The sequence below is a fragment of the Xenopus laevis genome, chromosome 7S (genome assembly GCF_017654675.1).
Source record: "Xenopus laevis strain J_2021 chromosome 7S, Xenopus_laevis_v10.1, whole genome shotgun sequence".
Taxonomy (NCBI): Eukaryota; Metazoa; Chordata; class Amphibia; order Anura; family Pipidae; genus Xenopus; species Xenopus laevis.
The window spans coordinates 22,146,934-22,160,357 of NC_054384.1; the positions used below are offsets into that span (position 1 = coordinate 22,146,934).

General features: G+C 41.2%; 1 protein-coding gene across 1 annotated transcript; it reads left to right on the forward strand.

Annotated features, from left to right (window-relative positions):
• Positions 1 to 880: 880 nt before the first annotated feature.
• On the forward strand, positions 881 to 9,654 carry pgam1.S (phosphoglycerate mutase 1 S homeolog). The gene is given in 4 exon segments (NM_001093340.1): positions 881 to 1,030; positions 5,893 to 6,167; positions 6,524 to 6,704; positions 8,548 to 9,654. Coding segments are annotated over 4 exon segments (765 nt in total). The 5' UTR covers positions 881 to 891; the 3' UTR covers positions 8,718 to 9,654.
• The last annotated feature ends 3,770 nt before the right edge of the window (positions 9,655 to 13,424 follow it).

Sequence of the window (13,424 nt, forward strand, 5' to 3'; positions counted from 1 at the left end):
GGTCTTTTTTAAGGGTATTACAAATTTATTCAAATTTACCGCCAGCTACATTGCCGGTAAATTTTTTAATACAGGTAGGGTTACCACCTTTTCTATCAAAAAATACCGGCCTTCCTATGTTTTTATGGTTTCTCCCTATACTTAACATTGCAATCATGCAACATTTTTACCGGCCTGGCCATTAAAATACCGGCCAGGTGGCAACCCTAAATACAGGCCCGGCCTTGGCAGGTGTTTAAGTGACGGGCGAATCTGTCCCATTTTGCTTCATGGAAAAATTACAGAACACGGTGAATTTTTCACATATATCGATTTATTTTTTAGACTTTTTTTCACTGCACATATTGTGCTACGTTTGGGCTACTTTTGAAGTGCCTCTTGCCTAGTTTTGGGCTGGTTTTGTAGCTGTTTTTGAAAATTAGACCTGGCAACCCTAGTCTGAGTGAAGGTCACGTCGCCCTCAGTAGACTACGTGCTACACGTGCCGAGACAGACAGGAGGTGAATCTGCCCCCGCCCACAGCTGATGAGTAGAGGGCGACGTCACAAGCAATACTGAGAGAGCATCAGTGTTCAGGAAAATTGTCCTGTATTCTGGAACTGCTAAATATTGCGATCTATGCGAACACAATGTATACATCGAACGAAATAAAGCGGAACTAACTAGTATTATACGTTTTGCCAGTAACAAAGATGGCCAAGTGGGCACCTTCTTCGAAAGCGCTTTATAAACTCCTTGCATAGAGCTGCGCGTTGCTGTATGCAATGCCAAGTTCGTTCTTGACGTCATTCACTTTCTCCGCCTCCCGCTGTATATTTACGCGAGGTGCGCATGCGCAGGTTACTTAGCAGCAGCGGGTCCGCAGTGTGACAGCAGGTGAGAAGAGGAAACATGGCCGCCTACAAAATTGTGCTTATCCGCCACGGAGAGAGCTCCTGGAACCAAGAGAATCGCTTCTGCGGATGGTTTGACGCGGACCTTAGTGAAACTGGCCAACAAGAAGCCCAGAGAGGCGGCCAAGCTCTCAAAGGTAGTAATAACGGGGTGTATCCACTAGAGATGTGCTGTCTTCCCTCCTCCTCTGTATACTATTAGTCTAGTCTTTTCCTTTTCACTGACTTCTTGTTATACAATCTAATGAATAATGATACATTATGGCATCAGGACATCAATCTGAGACCTATTTCTGTTTGACCTCTACTGGAAAATACTCCCTTTTATTTGACCTTCTACCTGGAAATCTATTTGTGACTTTTGCTCCTTGTATTTGTCCTTTAATGGAAATTCTCTGCCATTCTACAGAGAATGAGACCTCATTATTCTTTATACAAATATCTAGAATGCTCAGTGTAATATGAATCCCCATACCTTAAGTATGCTTATAACATAATTTTAAATCCAATAGGATTGTTTTTATGCCTCCAATAAGGATTAATCATATTTTAGCCGGGATCAAGCACAAATATTAATACAGATAATAGGGAAATCATATTAAAAAAATTGGAATTATTTGATGGAGTCTATGGGAGATGGGCTTAATGTTATTCGTAGCTTTCTGGATAACTGGTTTTCAGATAATGGATCGGATTCCTGTACTACATTTTAGGGGGCCAGATTATAATAATAGGATCTATTTTAAAGGTCAGTCGAGCTCGTTGGTGATGAGCGGGTCGGGATTTCCCTGCGCCTGCCCGCCCGAGTCCGACTTCTGGGTTCCTTTTATAGACCCACGCCGACCCACCCCGCTGATGACATCACAAAAGTGGGTGGAGCAGGCGCATCGCCTATAAAAGAAGCCAACATTTGAAGGTGGCGGGCAGGGATAGCACGAGAAGAGCTCAACCCGTCACCCGTAAAGAGGAGTGCGAGGTCGGCCCGAACCCGCGCGTATAGGGGCGGCTCGCACATCACTAGAGCTTGCCCTATAAATCCTTGGAGGGCTTACATGGGTTGGACTGTCCTCTGGTATGATATGTGTATGCGCCTTAGTGTAAGCCTTATGAATTCAGCACTGGAGCAATTATTATAAATGAATATTTATAGAGCACCAATATATACTATAGAAAGGCTCTGTGCAAATAGTGACCAGTGCAGGAAGAAAAGAGAACTCTTCTTTGAGCTTATGATCTAAAAGGGGAAACGGGGGTGTGATTGTTTCATAGATCCAGTGTTGCAAAACCTCCGTAAAATGTATCCTGTTAATACTACATCATACAGTGAGCTGGTGTGAGTGCATGCTACAGAGCATGAGAAACACTGAAAATAACTGCAACGCTCCAATTCATTTTATTAAGTGCCAAACACAGTGTTTGGGACCCTCATCAGCCTTGCTTGATTGAAGCGTTTTTTTTTTTTACTATAGTGAATACATTTTGGGTTTTTCTTTCACCTCTAGTGTCTATATAGATATATAGTATTACTAAACAACTATATACAAAAGGGTTAATCATCAGCATCTATCTAGAACAGTCTACCAGCAGGGCTGTGCTTAGATCTCTGCTCATAATAAAGAAGTGTGGCAATGTCAGGTCTGGTAGTGGTGCTAAACTTTCATTAGAGACATCGGTATAAAAAAGTTATCCTTTTTTTGTTGGCAGCATGGGGGTGGCAGTTACTTTTTCCAATGGTGGGTTTGGGTTTCTTTGTTTGAAAAAACAGTGGGAGGGATAAAGTTCCATGGCCAAAGCATCGGGTCCTGGATATAGAATAGCTGCATTTTTAGACATACATTTTTTGCTGTCTGTACTCTTTTTTTAAAAACACACACAAATCTGATTTACTTAAATTGGTGCAAGTCTATATGATGTTTTCTGTAAAGGGTTGAGTTAGTCAGCTTGTCCTGTAGTTCAGCTTTAAGGGCTATGGCAGACATTTGCACACAGTCATCCATTGTGCAAGAAGAGATCACTGCTGCTGCAGAGGAGGTTGATCATCCTGTGTACCAAAAAAAAAGTCCCGCGATTTCCCTCGCCACCCCTAATTTGCATATGCAAATTAGGATATGTATTCAGTTCGGCCAGGCAGAAGGATTCGACTGAATCCGAATCCTGCTGAAAAAGAACGATTCCTGGCCGAATCCCGAACTGAATTCTGGATTTGGTGCATCCCTACAAAATAGGTAAAAATGGTTAAAATTGATGTGCAACACCAAGTAAATGGTTACAATTGAGTTATGGTTACTGTGCTTGATGCATTTATAAATGTGACCAATGTTAAAAATAAGGATTATGCTGCCTGTAATATCTACATGTTAGATTGATATTAGTTCTTCAATCTAATGTTGTAAGATGCGGTCTGTATAACGTTCATTCTATAAATCCCTTTGTTGGGTTTCAGTTGGCAGTCAAGTAGTTTTCATGCTGGTGTTAGTTGGTCTCTTTATACCCTGGCCTACACACATTTAAATGTCAGGGAAATGTAAATTGTTCTAATAAAGTACTGGGGAAGAGGAAATGAGGATAGTCTTGCTCATCTGCGGGGTTTTCTGGCTGAAATGAATCAGCATATGACTAATTTTGCTCATATCATACATGGCAAAATCCTTTAGACTATATGACTGCAATTCTAACTTCAAATCTCTTTACACTGTGAATGGAGAAGGCAAATGACACTGACCATATGCATAAAGATCCTCTCTGGCTAATCTGGTTGTTTGGCCATTGGATCATAACATAAGGCATATTGGGGCCTGACAGAAGAGTACAGCTTTAATGGCCCAATGTGCTCATTGACAGTAATGGTGGCCATACACATGCAGATTTAAGATGCTCATTCGGAATCCTCTAGACCAGCGGCCCCCAACCTTTTTTTTTTTTACCTGTGAGCAACATTCAGATGTAAAAAGAGTTGGGGAGCAACACAAGCATGAAACTTTTTCCAGGGGCTGTCAAATAAAGGCTGTGGTTGGCTATTGGGTAGCCCCTATGTGGACTGGCAGCCTACGGGAGACTCTGGCAGTACACCTGGTTTTTATACAACCAAAACTTGCCTCCATGACACAAATAAAAAAAATAAGCACCTGCTTTGAGGCCACGGAGAACAACGTCCGAGGAGTTGGTGAGCAACATGTTGCTTGCAAGCCACTGGTTGGGGAACACTGCTCTAGACTGATTCAGCAGCTTATCTGCTCATGTATGGGGTCCCCTGAAGGGCCTCCCTAACAGATATCTGGCAAAAACTGTCCAGATGTCATTCAGACAGGTTTGATTTTTCTCCCCTCTGATCAAGCAACCACATTGGCTAGTTGATGCAGTCCTCTTCCTGATGGCACCTATTTTTATCCCTAGGGCCAAACAATCCAATTAGCCCAGTATCGGCCACCTGCACATCTTATATTGTAGGGCCACCTTTAAAGGAGAAGGAAAGCCCCAGGGCGCAAAACCCCTCCCCCCCCTCCCGTGTATTGCCCCCCCTCCCTCCTCCCCCCTGGCCTACCCCTCCCGCTGGGCAAATGCCCCTAACTTGTTACTCACCCCTCTGCGCAGGTCCTGTCCACGGAGTTCACAGTCTCCATCTTCTCCCACGCGCGTCTTCTTCCTGCTCTGACCGGCGTCTTCTGGCGCATGCGCAGTAGGAACAGGTACCGGTACAGCTCTATTGCGCATGCGCCGAATGTCACTTCGATTTTTAAACCTACTTAAAAGATATCTGGACAAATTTTGCATGATCTCTGTTGGGAAGTGGTCATACATGGGCAGATAATGTGCTGACTTGGTCTGACAGGGCCAAATCGACAGTTTATGAAGAGAAGGGCATAGTATGGAGGTATGGGCTGTAGGGGGAGAGAGCTTGGAAGTGTTGGGTGGTGAGGGATTGAGCATGGATTTTGAGAGAGAAATGCGGTGAACAACACAAAGATGTGGAGCAGTGACATTGGCAATGTTGTTGAGTGGTGAATCATAGGATATAAAATGTAGAAGTAGCAGTTTTTTGACAAGTGTTTTCTGCGTTCAGGATGTCACCCACAAATAGTATTGTTTTGGTGCTTCACATAACTTGAGTGGTGTTTATACCTTGTGCCTAAAAAGTTTTGATTATTCTAAACATGGTTTGGTATTTGGTTTACACTGTCTCAACTGGTCCTGACAAATTGAGAAAATTTACCCTACTGGATAAAGTAATAAAATGTGCAAATGAGGTTGCCCAGATTTGGTAACTCATAGCAACCAATCCGGTTTGTTCTCAGGCGAGCAGCATGATGTTTGCTATGGGTTACTAGACCAGTAGTATATTTTGCACCCTTTAATACGTGATCGTGTTTTATTGCATAGGAACAAGTCTTAAAAATGTAGAGGGGAATGTATACTCACCCAAAGCATACTGTGCACCTCTTATTGTTGAATACATGGTCCCACACACACAGGGTTGAACAATACCATACATCTGCTATGAGTTTTAGGAAATTATATTGTAAGTATATAACATGAATGACCTTTTAATAGTCCGATATGTCTGTTTAAAAAATAAATAAATAGATGCATATCTTATGTTTTTGTGAGATACTTCCTTTAACAATGATTTCTTCATTCTGCAAAATTTTGAACTTCTGTCATTAATTTGTGCGTTTACTATTCAAGGAACTGATCGTACACTCTGGGCTTAGTTACATTGAAGATTTTGTGGGTCACATTTTGTTAAGAAGGGATGGTTTAAAATTAAGGTTGGTGGAGCATGCCTCTTTAATTGACAAGAATGGAACATTCCTGACAGCGCCAGTATTCCCACTTTTCAGCCGGAAACCACTTATTGGGCATCACTTCTCTAATATTACTGCTCCATATTATAATTATGTTAATAACATTACTGCATTAGACTTAGGAAAGTACTATATTAATGTCACATGACACATTTTTACATGATTTAGCGGTTATTTGTGTTTTTTGTTTTTCGCAGATGCTGGCTTTGAGTTTGATATCTGCTTCACTTCTGTGCTTAAGCGGGCCATTCGTACATTATGGATAGCTTTGGAGGGCATTGATCAGATGTGGCTTCCAGTTGTGAGAACATGGCGTTTGAATGAGAGGCATTACGGTGGCTTAACAGGCCTTAATAAGGCTGAGACTGCCGCTAAGCATGGAGAAGAGCAGGTCAAGATTTGGAGAAGATCATTTGACATTCCACCACCTACCATGGATCCAGATCATGATTATTATAGCATAATCAGCAAGGTAAAGTCCTTGTATTTCTTCACTGTTGGTGGACATACATGGGTAGATCCGCTAGCTTTGCGAGATTGCCAAATGAGTGGATCTTGCGCCGATATGCCCACCTTATATATATCCGAATGATCCAATTGTGGGCCCTAGGACCCAAACATTGGATCACAAGGCAAGGAATGCAGGTGGGATAAAGCACCTCTTCAATGAACCGATGCCTACCCAACCGTCATCTGCCAGATATCTGTCAGGGAGGCCCGTCGGGGGGGGGCATACATTAGCCAATAAGCTGCTTAATTTCTGTTGGCAGCTTTTATTGGCTCGTGTATGGCCATCTTCAAACTTCTGATTGTCTCACTTTACTACAGGATCGACGCTATGCAGACCTGGCAGAGGACCAGCTTCCAAGCTGTGAAAGCCTGAAGGATACCATTGCACGAGCCCTACCCTTCTGGAACGAGGAGATTGTCCCACTTATTAAGCAAGGGAAGCGAGTGCTCGTTGCAGCTCATGGCAACAGTCTTAGGGGAATTGTCAAGCACATTGAAGGTATATTGAATCTAAAAATTCTGCACATGTCCTGTATGGCAGAGCTGTCCAACATTTTCTATGAAGTGGATGAATTCTGTTTTTATACCCACTTTTGAATGATGATCCTTTTCTAATAACTGTATTTCTGTACATTCAGTCACTGGGTCTTGCATATCTTATGGAGGGTTTCATCTGTCTTTGGCATCAGGCTTTGCTGTTTCATTATGTAAAATATGCTGTGTTGCAATGAATAGAACTAAGTGTTCAAACAGCTCACCCATCCTATAGATGAAGAAAACATGAAATGTAAAGTCTGATGTGGAATTATTTTAAACAAATCCAGAGCGCTGAGCTTGGTATTTCCCAGGGAGTTCTTGCAGTAGCCCACACATGCTAGTGAGATGTCGCCATAATATTCAAACTTCGAATTCAGGAACACTGTCTCTCATCTGAGATGTAAGCTTAAAACAGGAGTGCCATACTTATGCATACTAATGCGAGGTCTACTTTTAGTGATGTCCCATTATGCTCTACGTCCATAAAAGCATTGTTAGCATTTTGTTCCATGGAAAATATTACTAAAATATAGGGATGCACCGAATCCAAAATAGTTTTTTGGATTCGGCTGAACCCCCGAATCCTTCACAAAAGATTCAGCTGAATCAGACGCCTAAGTGATGTCCCTTTTTAGGTTTTGTGATTCCCAGTTCAGATTTTTTTTTTTCAGGATAACCCTTTGTAGGGACAGGTAGCAAGTGTGCAAAAGGGGCATTGTGTGATGTCGGGTTATGTTAAGGATCAGGGAGACTATGGCTAGAAATGCTTTATTTTGTATACTAAATATAACAAACAATGTATATGTATACTAAATATAAACATGAACTTACTGCACCACAAGCCTAATCAAACAAATTATTTATGCTTTCAAAGTTGGCCACAGGGGGTCACCATCTTGTAACTTTGTTAAAGATCTTTGCAAGACCAAGACTGTGCACATGCTCAGTGAGGTCTGGGCTGTTTAGGGATCCTCATAAATTATCAAGACGGCACAAGTCAAATAATATCTGCCAGAAGCCGATACAGCAAGACTTATTAATAATCAGAATATGCAGACTGCACTGGGTCCTGTGTTGTCATGTAATCTATTGTGGATTTTATAGTTTTTGTAATTAATACAAACTTTCTCCTACTCTGCAGAACCAGTGGCTGCAGCAAAATAATCCTACAAATAGAATCCCAGTTTATCTGTTTAAATCTGGTTCCATGATCTTTGTCCCTGCAGCTGGAGTTGGAAATAGTAGAGGGGATGCAAAGCCAAAATAAAATCCAATACAAATCTCGACACAGTCGTTGACTGCTCGACAGGGAAACAAACAAAGCTGCTTGAGTTCTGCATGGCTGGGAAGTAAGGTGGGGGCTCCCCCTGCTGTTCATAAGTATGATTGTTGCCCTGCCCAGCAGTTAGGGACCGTCTGACAATTCCTATCCACAGCAGTAAATGAAGGGAGAATTTCACTGCATACAGTCAGGTTTTTTTTATAAAAATGGTGCACATTTTTAATTTAAAGTATATTGGAGATAGGTTTCTTTTTTTAATTAAACAAAGTAAAAATGGGATTTTGTTATTTTTGCCTATACATGCCCTTTAAATACAGTTTAAACCAGGGAGTTTGCGTTTAGTTGTGATTAGTTTGAATTTCAATTTTGAATGCTTTCCTATTGAGGAATAATAATATCCCACAGTCTTATCAGCGTGTACAGGTGTCTGTTGTAATCTTGTGATCGAGCACTTCGGAAGTTGTAAGCCCCCACCAGCAACATGACCAGCTCATTGCAATAAATGAATTCTTGTGTCTTGCAGGTATGTCAGATGAAGATATCATGGGACTAAACTTGCCCACTGGCATCCCGATCGTTTATGAACTGGACAAGAACCTGAAACCTACTAAGCCAATGCAGTTCCTGGGAGATGAAGAGACTGTGAGGAAGGCCATGGAGGCTGTAGCTGCCCAAGGCAAAGCCAAGAAGTAAATTTGTGTTGTTAAGAGAGCAGCCATCCTTTAGTTTTAATTCTCCCAAACACCACACTGCTTAAGGACTTTCTGTTATAGTTGCACGTGGGTCCATCCATTTTTTCCAGTTTATTTTTATTCTTGTGTTTTGTTTGTTGATTTTGCCCTTCCTCCTGAAAAATAGTTACTGTTTCTTCTGTAAATTCCCTTTGCCATAGGTTATTTGCAGTTGTAAGGCCAGTCAAAGGTTTTTACAAAATTGGGTTTTTAAAGATAAAACTGGAACATGGTATCCCTACATACCCTCCCCTTAAATAAGTCTATGGCTATGCCTGTTTATTTCGGAATTTATATCCATTTCCATGGGCTGTTAATTTATATAATTGGGTTGTGACCAAGCACTTAATAATGGTTATTTATTAACTTTTCACTAGTGCACCTTTTTTTTTTTCCCTAGAGAAAACGCACTTATAATTTAGGTTATAACTTAATATTGTTTTTATTATGAATTTGACACTCTGGGTTAGTACTGTATGATATATCTGGGATTTCAAGGGTAAGTTAGGTCAGTTGCCAGTGTGTGGAGATGTAATGGTTTGAGGATCAAGCATAAACCCTATGAACTCATGTATTTGGGTCCAAAATATTGTCCGTTCTAGCTCATGTGCAAACTGCGTGTTGTACTTTGTTCTTACAATAAAACTGTTAATAATCCAGATTGATTTGCTGGGCTAAGTGGTTGCTGACCATAGTTAAGGTGCCCCTGCTATGCAAGAAAATGCATCAGAGTTCTGTGGATTTGTTAAGAGCACTGGTCCTTTGTGTCCTGCCCCTACTGGCCTTTCTGGATGGCTTCAGTGGTCCATTAAGTGCTATCATGTTTACTGTAGCTGTGTTTGCCTGATAGAGGTACCTTCTTCAGGATCATTTCAATAAAGGAGTGATGTGCAATTAAACATTGGATTGTTGTGATTTATTTCTTTAAAGAAGCCGTTTAATTCTATGAATTGGATTAATAGGATCTGCTCAGTACAAACAAAGGGTAAACGTGCCAAATACTAGACCCATTCCGATTAGAAGAAAGGAGCTTCCGGCTGAATAATTTTTTTTTAATATTTTTACACGGTGAGACCTGTGAAGATGTGGAATTCTCTCCCTGAATCCATTGTGATGACTGATAAATTAGATCGCTTTAAGCAGGGAGGGAATACAGGTTAATGGAAGATAACTCATAGTACAAGTTGATCCAGGGACTGGTCCGATTGCCATCTTGGAGTCAGGAAGGAATTTTTTTCCCCCTCTGAGGTAAATTGGAGTGGCTTCAAACGGGGTTTTTTGACTTCCTATGGATTAACTAGCAGTTAGGCAGAATATATATATATATATATATATCTTTGAACTTTTTTTTCTTTTTTTAACAAACTACTTTACTATGTGTTTGTTAGTGCTCAGACAGCTGTACCTCCAGTCTTTTTACTGGCATGCTGGGACGGTGACCCTTTGACTATGCTTCTGTAGCAGCTAGAAGTGCCTGTACTTTACATAAATCTCACACTGCACTTCCCTATATTACATAACTCTTGCACCATCCCAAAAGTCCACGTAACTTGTGTTGCAGCCAAAAATACCACAGTCTCCATGAACAGAATAACCTCTTCTTCAAAAAGTCATTGCACGGAAGGTAGGTGGGCACTACCACAAACACATTAAGGCTGTTCCCAGCTGCAAAGAACAAAACGTTGGAGCATGTTGGGGAATAAGCTGTCCTCTCCAGGAAAATAAACTTCTGTATTGTCTAACACTTTCATGAAAACTTCCAGTCACCTCAGCAGGTCTGACAACACATGGGTAGTTGAACAGGCATGTAACTGAATATTTGGTGTAAGCTCTTAAATGTATGTGATCTAGCTTCTCAGCACAAAGTAGCTCGCTTTTATTGTAGTGAAAGGCAATTGTAGGTAGAGAATTAACACATTTTAAGAAGCTTTTTAGTACCACTACACTGACACATAGGGGAGTTCCATAGCTGGCATGGAATCTCAGTGTAGCAAATAACTATCAGTAACTGCAGAGCGTAGATGTTTCTCTTGGAGATACCTCATATGCCATGTAAATGTCTCGTCTATGATTGCTAGGCACTAAAATGAATACAGTTAAATGCCATACACAATGTACATGTGCTGTCTGATTATATGCTGCTTGCACCTGCTTTAGCACATAGGGGTAAAGCCGTGAACAGGTAGTAACTACACAACCACCTTGCGAGTGGTACCTTGTTTGTTATTAGAGCCTCTTAATTACACACAATTTAAAGAGCATTTAAGTGTATGCGACTTTTCACCATCGTGTGTGAAAATGGTGCATTGTGACAAGTTTAAATAGGTATTGGGTTACAAATTATTCATGGTGGTGCTGGTCTAGTTAATGAATTGGAAAAAAAACATTGTTACAGCAGCTGACTGAAGAGTGCTCACTGCTTTCTGGCTGCCCACTGTACCCGAGATTAAACCATTGTGGATTTTACAGGTTACAAGGTAAAACAAGAAGAAAATATTACACCAAAATAAAGTGTTTTATTCTGTAATTCCTCATATCCAGTCACTTATTAAATCATGTCACTTCCACCTAAGGAACATATCCAAAATGCGATCATTTATCACCCAAGATGCTGCCAAAATTCTTATTCACTCTCTCGTCATATCACGTCTTGACTACTGTAACTCTCTTTTAATTGGCCTTCCCCTCCAGAGACTGTCACCTCTCCAGTCCATAATGAACACTGCTGCGAGGCTCATACACCTCAGCAACCGCTCCTCCTCTGCCTCGCCATTCTGTCAATCCCCGCACTGGCTTCCACTAACTCTCAGAATTAAATTCAAATTAATGATCCTGACCTTCAAAGAACTTCATAATTCTGCCCCACCCTACATCTCTGAACTCATCTCTATATACTCACCCAACCGCTTACTACGCTCCTCTATGTATAATATGTATGTGTTGGGGGAGGGGGTTCTGGGTCAGTTATTGCTTTCCCAACTACACAAAGCGCTCATGTTGACTTTGGGCCAGCAGGCAGTTAGGTATAACTAACTATACCCAGTACAAGTGACGCTACCCATGCATACAGCTGTAATTAGCTAGTACTATTGATGCTACCGTGTCTACAACTTTGGTAACCTGGGCTCCTGCTTGCAGTAATGTTGAAGCTAACCTTTTAAACTCTTATTAATGCGGAGTGCTCACCTCACAGATACACACTTATGTAGTGTCAGGTACTGAACTGGAAGACCCTCTCCTGTTGCCGGGTCATAAAAATATGCAAAAAGCAAACCAGCAGCACACTGTGTTGAATTGCAAAAGTGCACCAAAAATTTATTAAGTCCACATTATACAAAAAGGCAACGTTTTGGGCCTACCAGGCCCTTTATCAAGCTTGATAAAGGGCCTGGTATGCCCAAAACGTTGTACAATAATGTGTTTATCATGAGCAGACTACCAACAGTATAATATAAATAGGTTTCTGATCCTTTCTTTCTAGATGCCCGTAATTTCTGTGGTGAGAAAGACTGATTCACATCTTCAACAGATGTGGGTTCTGTTGTCACTTGTAAGATAAGCATGCATTTTACACTCCAGACAAGTTAACTTGTACAGTAGGTTGTTACGGTACATGGCACATGTATCCTAGCAATGACTGGTGGCAAATGTATCTTCTTTTTTGGGGGGGGGGGTTGAGTCTAGGCAGTCATCTGTTTTCCAGCTACTCAATGCAGTCACTGGAAATTTACAGCCAACTATGTTGACTATGAGCCAGCAGACAGCTGTGTATTGCCAGCCATTGATCTCATCCATGACAATCCATCAACTCATTTGGTGACCTTCCAGGTTAAGGCCAGCTTTGATACAAGAGGAATGGTAATAAGATGTCTAAAGACACAGGGTAAAAGAGTCACATATTGGTGAATTCCAAGGAATCTCAGAGCTGGTTTTGATCCCTGGAGTTGACTTCTGTGTCCGCTCCTTTGAGTATAGGGTTGCTGGACTATGCTATTATAATTTAGTCAACTTTATTTTCTAATTTAAAGAGCACGGTCCCTCAATCTTCTTTCTTCTAAGCAGAGTAAGGCCATGAAGACCGAAAACTGTTGCCCCTGCCCAAAGAAAAAAAATATGTGGTACTGAAGTAGTTGGCCAGCAGAGTTCCTAATCAGCCGTATTGAGCTCATATATTTATGAAAAAAATATATTATTGTAGCTTGTGCTGATCCATTTATTCTGTGTTAATGGAGACATATAGGATAAATGATAAAACCCTAATTTTGTAGGCAATTATGAATAATGTATGGTGTTCGTTTCACATTGTGCTAAATCTTTTTAAGGGATACTGTCATGGGAAAAAAATTTTTTTTCAAAATGAATCAGTTAATAGTGCTACTCCAGCAGAATTCTGCACTGAAATCCATTTCTCAAAAGAGCAAACTGATTTTTTTATATTCAATTTTGAAATCTGACATGGGGCTAGACATATTGTCAATTTTCCAGCTGCCCCAAGTCATGTGCCAGCGTATAAAGGATGCCCCAGCGTAAATACGCTGCGCGAAAACGCCAGCGTCACGCTGGTGTCTGACGGCCGCATGGCCTCTTCTGGGCGCCGCCATCTTGGATGCGCCGAGGACGCCTTACACCTAAACCACCTAAAAGCTTCCGTTTTCAGCATATTATTTCC